Source organism: Opisthocomus hoazin, chromosome 14 (assembly GCF_030867145.1).
Source record: "Opisthocomus hoazin isolate bOpiHoa1 chromosome 14, bOpiHoa1.hap1, whole genome shotgun sequence".
NCBI classification, from domain to species: domain Eukaryota; kingdom Metazoa; phylum Chordata; class Aves; order Opisthocomiformes; family Opisthocomidae; genus Opisthocomus; species Opisthocomus hoazin.
The window spans coordinates 2,258,633-2,268,062 of NC_134427.1; the positions used below are offsets into that span (position 1 = coordinate 2,258,633).

Genomic DNA, 9,430 nt, shown 5'->3' on the forward strand with positions numbered 1-9,430 from the left:
GGGGAGCTCAGGAAGCACCAAGCCTTTCCCCTGGGGAACAACCATATCCGAGCCGTGGAGATGGGCACATTTGGGTGGGCAGGCTGGGCCCAGAGCTCAGCAGACCTCCTGGCTCCGGGTGGACCCAGGCTCAGCCCTCAGGTCCCCCATTCCCGGCCCCGCATGGGTACCATCTCCCCCAGCCTGGGCTTACAGAGCGTGGCAAAGCTCCCCCGGTTTCAGGGCTTCATTGCATCAGAAGGACCCATGAGGACTCTGCTCTCCAGAAGTCCGTCTTTTCCCAGCCTGGCACCTGAATTTAGCACTCACAGGACGATAATTCCATGACTCCTCTTGCAGCAGCTCATTGTGCATCTTATGCAAAGCTGCTTGGGCTCTGCCGGTGCAATTGTACCGAGTGAACGGGAAGGGGCTCATTGCTAATAATAATAATAAAAAAAGAAACCAGAAAAGATACTGAATGCAAAGAAAATCACAAAAAAATACAATTATTTTGGACTCAACGGGAAGAGGCAGAGGGCTGCTACCACCTGTGGGATAACTCCGTGTGCCTGCAGGGATGCCCAGGGCTGACATCTTTCAGGACTCAGACAGGGCTTTCACCCCCAAACTGGAGCGAGAATAAAAAACAAGCGGCACCCTCAGCTCCCAGCTTTGCTGAACTCTTCATCCTCTCTCCTCCAGCCCCCATTTAAACTTGACCCCGCAGCTGGAGTCTCTCAATGAGCGTTGTTGGCTGCTGTGTTTCTCCTTTCCCCATTTCCCGTCGAGGACATAGCCCTCGGCCAGACAGCGCCTCGGCAGGAGTTTGGTACCTCCCTTTCCGTAAGTCTTGTCAAATTTGCTGTTCTCTGCAAGCACACTGCTCGGTGTTGGTCAAGTTTGTGCAAGGCCTGGCTTATTCCCTCAAACCTGGGTCCGAAACGCTGACACACGCAGTGCTTCCCTCTGCACCGCCAAGTCGTAGCAACGCATCTTTGAAGACCTGCTAGAAGGCAGCGCTGGAGAAAACTTCACAGAAGCTCCTCGTGCTGAGAGGTGCAGGTCAGCAAACCAAACAACCGAATTTTCTAAGAAAGGGACCCCTGTGAAAAACCATGAACTGCTTCGTTCTAAATTACTTCTGGTAGATTTTGCATGAGTTGACTGCAGGAAGAGGCATGGAGATCAAACTTCCTCCCTGCCAGGGAAATCCAATAGCAGTATTTTAGCACTGGAAGACACAAATTATTTCATGCCTGTTAGAGAAATACCCTTAAAAAGGATCTAAAATTGAGATGCAGCCTGCTCCACCCTGTCCGCACGCATCAGGCTGCTGGGACGCCAAAGACATCCCGTTGAGCAGACACCAAAACAACTCTGAAACGAGCCCGATTTGGCAATGGAAACTGAGGACGGAGCTTCCAACCTGCCGCTAGCAAGACAAGAAGTGGCTCCTCTGAATTTCCTGGCAGCACTCCCCACTCCTGCAGCAAGGCTTGCGAGCCGTATCTCCACATTTTTCACAGAAGGCGGGCGGCAGCAGCAGATATTTGATGAGCTCTACGAATAGAGTTGTTGATTCACTGGAAAATGCAGGAGAAACTGGGGGAAAACAAATCAAGTTAAGTTAAACTGCTGACACATTTTTGTACTGGTGAATGAAACGTAAAAAGTGTTTTGAAGCATTGCAATAACTTCGTAGCCCACACAGAAGAATGAATTTCTGATTTGATATGAAGTATACTCAGAGTAAAAACACCAAGTATGATTTGGTATACAAAGCCTTTTTTGAACAAAAAAAGCCACTGTTTGGAAAATTTCTGGCAATGGAAATATTGGGTGGCGGTTTTCAATGGGAATAGTTTGAGGGAAATGAAGATATACTTAATTAAATCTCTCATCTTGAATTAAAAAATCTAAATATTTTGAATTAAGACTTTTTCCTTGCTGTAGTGCCAGGGTGTGTTATTCAAGACCAACTGGAGTACACCAAAATGGAATGACAGTCCTAAACACTGACACTGCCTTCCCCTCCACTTCTGCCAATAAACGTGTATGTCCAGAGGTTTGGCCAAACAGATGCTGCAAATTGAACAGATCTCGGGGAACTCAGCTCCGATTTAATGTCTGGGAGGCTTTTAAAGTTGCATTTACAAGAAGTGATTCTCTCCAGGGGGTATTTGTTGTGACATGAAAAATCAGCAGCGTTGAAGGGATGAAAATTCAGTCTTTGAACTGCAATGCACGAGTCCTCCCGGGGTCCCCGAGCAGGAACGACAGCCCGTTAAGATGTAATAACCTACTGTGCTTTAAAAAAAAACAAAGTACTATAGGTTGATTAAACTGTTCTGGAGTTATTTGCTTGTCTAAATGTCAGGAAAAGATTTCATACTCTTCAGAAAAATGTATTTTCAGTGGCATTTCTTCAACTGCAAGACTTTACAAGTGAAAACTCGTGCGTGCTGCCAGCACAGCTGTTAAGGCTTCATACTTCTAAGCCAGCTGCTTTTAATGTATTTTACTAAGAGGGTCCTCTTTTAACGAATCTCATTCTGAGCACGTCGCTACAGAACAGAGCTAAGGGGCTTGGGTAGCCTGAGTTTAACTTGACACGTTTGGCTTTCTCTTCCTTTTCCCCTTAAATATGAACTTCTTAAATTTCTGATGCTCATTTGGGAAGTAATTAAAACAGCCCTCTCATGTATATTCTTTGCATCATTAAAGCAGGTCCTCCACCTTGGCTTCGTCATCTCCAGGGATATTCATAAAGCAAACGTGCTCCAAATGAAGTCCCAACCTCTACTCAGAAGAGAAGAGAAACTTTCCCATCCTGTGCAACGTTCGTGCCCACATTGCAATATCGTTAATTACTTTGCTATACCGTAATCAGTCTCCATCTGAGGCCAATATCTAATGAAAAGCAACCAAGCATCAGAAAAAAAACCCAATAAATGAACTCAAAGTCTCATAAACCGCTGCAGCCATCGGTGCAAAGATCTGCCCCGAGGCGCAAAGTTTCTCCTCTCTTTCTCCTACTTCTGTAACCCCTCACCTGTCCTCGTGACACAAATCAGGGACGTTTTCTCCTTAATCCTGCACGCAGGAAAGAGCGTGCCACCAGCAGCTGCTGCCAGCAGGTAAAGCTGCAGCCCCACCAGCAACGGAGCCATCGCCTGGGCGCTGGGCTCCGGAGGAGGTTCTGCTCCACGAAAACCCCCGTGAAGACGCCCTGGCTGAAAGCACGGACAATAACAACGGGGTTTTGTTTTCCCCCCCCCCCCCCTGCGCTTTATGGATAATCATTTACTGAGCAGCTCGGCCGGTTCTGCAGGGCTGCCGGCGCTGGATGCCGCCCCGTGACCGAGGCCAGGGCTCAGCCGGGTTTCCCCCGGGGCTCTGCAGAGATGTTGTTTGCACGGGGCCGTGCTGGCGTTGCGTAAAGCGTGGTGAAATGGAAGTCATGCTGCATCTGGGTCTGCCACCTCCCCTGCCTCGCTGAGGGCTTTTTTCCCCCTTCTCTCTGTGTCCTGGGAGTCTGTAAATAGTCCTCAGTGCTTCCCAAGGAGCTGCTTGATCATCTCCACATATAAAATGTGAGGTTTTTCACAGAATCACAGAGAATCACAGAATGGTAGGGGTTGGAAGGGACCTCTGTGGGTCATCTAGCCCAACCCTCCTGCCGAAGCAGGGTCACCTAGAGTAGGTTGTAGAGGACCTTCATCTCAGATGTAGAGGGTGTTCCCCATGGTGAGATGGGACGGGGCAGGCGATCCCCACCCCATGCTGGAGAGCCTGGTCAGGAGCAGGACCCAGCGCGGCACCGTGCCGTAGCACCGCAAGGGCGAATGAAGCCCGTCCTTCTGCTCGCTGCGTTGATTCCATCGCCACTTTGGGAAACCTCCTCTGCGGCGGCTGGGCAAACGGGAGAGAAACGAGCCCAGAAGAAAGGCTGCTTCTCCTTGAAGCTTTACTGACAAAACCGTTACTCTCATTTTTGTCCCATCAAACGTGGTTCAGGACGCCGAGCCCAACCTCGGCACGATTCGGCTTGCATGTGCTCCCCTTGTGCGCTTGAATTTCCGTATTGTCTTTAATTACACAACTGCATCTCGTTTGTAGCATCAAACGTGATCTCTGGCCTCCTTCAGCGCCCGCAGAGCCCGTCCTCACTTCACGAGCCGCTCCGCAGCGTTCTGTTTGCTTCCCTTCGCGGGGTTCCCCTCCTTCCCCACCGCTCGGAGCCTGCTGTCCCCGGCACGGTTACAGAATCACAGAATCACAGAATGGTCAGGGGTTGGAAGGGCCCTCTGTGGGTCACCCAGCCCAACCCCCTGCCCAAGCAGGGTCACCCAGAGCAGGCTGCACAGCACCGCGTCCAGGCGGGGCTGGAATATCTCCAGAGAAGGAGACACCACAGCCTCCCTGGGCAGCCTGGGCCAGGGCTCCGGCACCCTCAGAGGGAAGAAGTTCTTCCTCGGGTTCAGCTGGAGCTTCCCAGGCTTCAGTTTGTGCCCGTTGCCCCTTGTCCTGGCGCTGGGCACCACTGGAAAGAGTCTGGCCCCATCCTCCTGACACCCACCCTGCAGATATTTATGGGCATTTCGAAGGTCCCCTCGCAGCCTTCTCTTCTCCAGGCTGAACAAGCCCAGCTCCCTCAGCCTCTCCTCGTAGGAGAGATGCTCCAGTCCCCTCACCATCCTTGTAGCCCTGTGCTGGACTCTCTCCAGTAGCTCCTCATCTTTCTTGAACTGGGAAGCCCAGAACTGGACACAGTACTCCAGCTGGGGCCTCCCCAAGGCAGAGTAGAGGAGGAGCTGAGTAGAGGGTTACGGCAGCTCAGCCCCGAGCCAACCACATCCCCGGCCTCAGCACCACGGAGGAACACCAGAATTATGGTCCAGCCACAAAACACCCCAGTTTTGGTGGGTTTCCTACCACTGCTCGGGGATGACGTGTTGGGGATGTGGGGACGCAGCTCATGGGGTGCCTGGGCAGTGAAAGCATCCCGGGATGTGGGGCTGTCCCCGCTGCATCCTTCCATCGCCCGTACACCGCACTCCCGCGGCAGCGGTGCTGTTCGACTTCTGCTTCCTAAAAATTCCAGGGAAGAAAAAACCACCAAATTCAGATGCTTAAAACCACAAACCCTCACTGTGCTTGCCATCCATTGCAGTTAATTTTCTATAGAAAAAAAGACCACTTCTTCTCTCAGATGAAAAGTTGTGGGTTTTTTAAAATGAAATAAAGAAGTAATTTCCATTCATCCAGTTTTAAATGAAAAAGTAATATTCATTTAGACCTCACAAACAGAAAAAGAAAGGAAAAGCAGGTAGGATCGGAGACGGCTCAGCCCAGCTCTCCAGGGCGTCACTGCTCTCGCAAGGATGGACATTCCTGATGCTGAGGGTCTTCCAGGTCAACAGAAAACAGCCATATAGGGAAAAGAGGTGCACTCCTCAGCCTGAAAATTGAGTTTTCCAGAGCCATAAGAATTTAACCCAATAGATGCACCAAGATCTCATTCTGTTTCTGCTCTTTAATAAATTCGGGCTAACTGCTGTGAAGAAATAACTTGCCCATCCACGCTCCAGAGGTTATTGAGGGATTGATTTATTCAGGCTCAGCCAGAAGACAAAAATAAACCTAAGGGTGACCGAGACAGCAGAGACCTGAGCGCAGAAACTGCCAGGGCACAACGGGACCTTCCACGGAGGGTTCCAGGGAAACTTCACCAGGCCCTGGTTCCGCTGCCGTGTCTCTAGTTGGAGAGGCTTTGGGACATTCAGGTGGTATGACAGGGACTGGTCACACCGAGCTTCCAGCGCAGGTGTGGTATTGCCAGGTTTGGCCACGTGCAGGTTGAGGCGAGCCCATCTCCTGCTGTCCTCCCAACACTGCATCGATCGCACGAACCCTCCTGGCATCACACCACGGGGTGGGCCATGCCGGGGCACAGCCACCCGTCCCAAACCCGACCACCTGCGTACAAACAACGGCGAAAACGCGACATTAATGCACACAAAAAATTCCCAGGGAGTAGAAATTGGAGAAAGTGGGGAGAATAAAGAGTCAGAAGTGGTGGGGAGTCCTCACGCTGCTCCACAGCGACAGTAGCAAGTGTGCCAGGAACTTCCACAGGATTTTTTTCTTCTCTCCTTTAAATAAATGAAAAAAAGAGAAACATTTATGTCTTCAAGTTAGGTTTCATGGCATTAAAAGTGCTTTTCCTTGTTGGGTGCTGCAGTGTTCCGTGTGCCTGACCTGCAGTGCAAGTGTGGTCCTCATGCCACCACGCAAGGCGTGCATGGTCCCCACACCACCATGCAAGACATGCGCGGTCCCTGTGACACTGTGCAAGGTGTGCATGGTCCATCATGCAAGGTTGGTGTGGTCCCCGTGCTGCCATGCAAGGTTTTCTTGGTCCTTGTGCCTTTGTACAAAGTTTGTGAGGTCCCCACGCTGCCGTGCAAGATGCGTATGGTCCCTGTGCTGCCGTGCAAGGTGTTCTTGGTCCCTGTGCCATGGTGCAAGGCGTGCATGGTCCCCACGCCACCGTGCAAGATGTGTGTGGCCCCTGTGCTGCCGTGAAAGGTGTTCATGGTCCCTGTGCCATGGTGCAAGGCGTGCATGGTCCCCACGCCACCATGGAAGATGTGTGTGGCCCCCGTGCTGCCGCGCAAGGTGTTCATGGTCCTTGTGCCACCATACAAGGTTTGCGTGGTCCCCATGCTGCCATGCGAGATGTTCATGGTCCTTGTGCCACCATACAAGGTTTGCGTGGTCCTCATGCTGCCGTGCAACATATTCATGGTCCTTGTGCCATCATACAAGGTTTGCGTGGTCTTCATGCTGCCGTGCAACATATTCATGGTCCTTGTGCCATCATACAAGGTTTGCATGGTCCCCATGATGCTGTGCCAGGTGTTCATGGTCCTTGTGCCACCATACAAGGTTTGCATTGTCCTCATGCTGCCGTGCAACGTATTCATGGTCCTTGTGCCATCATACAAGGTTTGCGTGGTCCCCATGATGCTGTGCCAGGTGTTCATGGTCCTTGTGCCATCATACAAGGTTTGCGTGGTCCCCGTGCTGCCGTGCGAGGCGTTCATGGTCCTTGTGCCATCATACAAGGTTTGCGTGGTAGCCATGATGCCGTGCAAGGTGTTCATGGTCCCTGCATCGCCGTGCAAGGTGTGCAAGACATCAGCAGCCCCTAACGACAGCACTTCTTGCGCAGGCACAGGGCGGGAAATCCACGAGAGCTGCGGTAAAGCCGCCCCGGCGCGGCGCGGTCTCAGGGGACGGCGCGGCCGAGGCGCGGCAGGCAGGCGCAGCAGGCGCAGAGGCTGAGCGCAGCCGTCAGCAGGGCCGAGAGCCGCGACGGCCGCCGGTAGGCGAAGGCTTTCTTCAGCTCGCCGCCGGTCTGGGAGACGTAGTCGAGGGTGCGCAGGACGTAGCGCTCGACGCTGTCGGCGGCCCCGTGCTGCTCGGCCAGCAGCCCCTCCAGCTGCAGGAACAGCCCGCGCAGCTCCGCCATCTGCGCTTCCAGGTCGAGGAGCTGCCGCTGGCGCGCCTGGGCCAGGGCCAGCTGCCGCTCGCCCTTCGGCTCCTCCAGCTCCCGGCCCACGATGCGGGGGGCCGTGGGGGTCTCCGCCAGCCGGTCCACGTCCTCGTCCCCCAACTCGATGCCCGCCAGCTCCGCCCGCCTCTCGATCTGCTCCTTCAGCCGCTGCCGGTAGCGGCTCTCGCGGGCGTAGTGGCGGGCGAGGACGGCGCGGTACCGCCGCAGCAGCAGCCACAGCTGGGTCTGGCGGACGCGCGGCCCCGCTCGCGCTGGGCTCCCCTCCGTCGCCGCGGGCAGGGCGCCGAGCTGGGGCTGCAGGGCCGCGGCGTCGCGGGCGAAGGCGGCTCGGGCAGCGCCGAGGCCTCGCTTCTCCCGGGCGACGCTGTCCGCGGAGGTGCAGCACAGCACGGTCTCCTGCGTCCGGGCGATGCTCTCGGAGAGCTGCTCCAGCCCGTCCAGCGCCCGCCAGAGCTCGGCCGCCTCGGCCAGCGCCCGGCCGACGGGGCTGGCGTCGTCCCCGCCGAAAGCCGGGTTGTCGAAGCACGAGGGGTCATCGTGCGGGTCCCCCTCGGCCGCGGCTCGCTGCCGCAGCTCGGCCAGACGGTCCCTCATGCTCGGCACCACGCGCGGGACGGGCGGGACGTCGGGGCCGGGGCTCCCTGCGTCAGCGGGAGCTCTTCCAGCTTTCCCTCCTGGCGCCCGAGCAAATATTGATGGAGGAGGGCAGGCCACCCTACGTCAGCCGCCGCGTCGGACCCCACCGCGGCGAGCGGAGCGGGGCTTCGGCCGGAGGCAGAGCGGGAGGGCTGCCAGCACCGCCGGCGTCTGCGTCACGGGAGAGGCTCTCCTGGCTCAGCACCCGATCCTCCGCCGGCCTTGAGGACAAAGGGCTTTTATGCACCGAGGAACAAAGCAGCCCCAGAAGTCCCGGCTGCTGGGGGGCAGGGGAAGGGGCTGCCCAGCTGCGCGGCGGAACCTCCGTCCCGCACCCCAAAAACGGCCTTCGAACGCCTTCGAAGGAAGAAACAACGTCCGCTGCCGTCCTCGTCAGACCTCTCACCGAGCCTCGGAAAGCAGCTTCGAAGCGGACACGGCAACCAACGGGCAAACCATCCCCTTTCGGTGCCTGTTTCGAATTGAACCACAGAATCCCAGCATGGGAGGGGTTGGCAGGGACCTCTGTGGGTCCCCCAGTCCAACCCCCTGTCCAAGCAGGGTCACCCAGAGCAGGCTGCACAGCACCGCGTCCAGCTGGGGCTTGAATATCTCCAGAAAAGAGGAGATGAAGGCAAAGGTGGGCTCCCCCTCTCCCCTGGAGCCCCCGAGAGCCGGACAGTGCCCCGCGACCCCCCGACATCGCCCTGCAGACGTGAAGCATCGCGTGAGCGGCTGATGGGGGGATGCAGGAGGGTGCGTCGGGGTCTCCCAGGCTGGAAAGCAGCGCTGGCATGACACCGCTGTCCTGCAGGTCTTTAGTCCACACACTGCTGGAATGCAGAAAAATCACAATTGAATTCCAAAACACGTGCAAAAATTACTGCTAAAAACCAAATACTTCTACAAAATGCATTTCCCAAGTGCGCTGAAAGGATAATTGCATTGCTCCCTGCCACACTGATATTTTATATCATATATTTTATAGCATGTATTATCACATACCCCCTAAACATATGCTGGTATCAAGCGTTTGATAGAACAGCTATGACACAACACCTGCAGGAGTGCCAGCGCAGGGCGGTTTGCTGCAGGTACAGCAGCTCTGCAGAGCGTAATTTCGTCTCGCTAACGCCACTTGAGGGATGTACTTAGCAGGGGGGCTTTAGCATCTGCACAAGACAAGTTTAATTTTGTTCTCTGTACCCAACAAGGCGAAGGAAAAAAAAA

The 9,430-nt window shown here is 55.0% G+C and overlaps 1 protein-coding gene across 1 annotated transcript; it reads right to left on the bottom strand.

The window, feature by feature from the left end:
* Positions 1-7,276: 7,276 nt before the first annotated feature.
* LOC142363089 (syntaxin-1B-like) lies at positions 7,277-8,158 on the bottom strand. Its single transcript, XM_075435263.1, has one exon. The coding sequence runs from the start codon at positions 8,156-8,158 to the stop codon at positions 7,277-7,279; it is 882 nt and encodes a 293-aa protein (XP_075291378.1).
* Positions 8,159-9,430: the final 1,272 nt, after the last annotated feature.

Coding starts and splice junctions, on each gene's coding strand:
- LOC142363089 (XM_075435263.1), bottom strand. CDS start 8,158: ATGAGGGACCGTCTGGCCGAGCTGCGGCAGCGAGCCGCGGCCGAGGGG.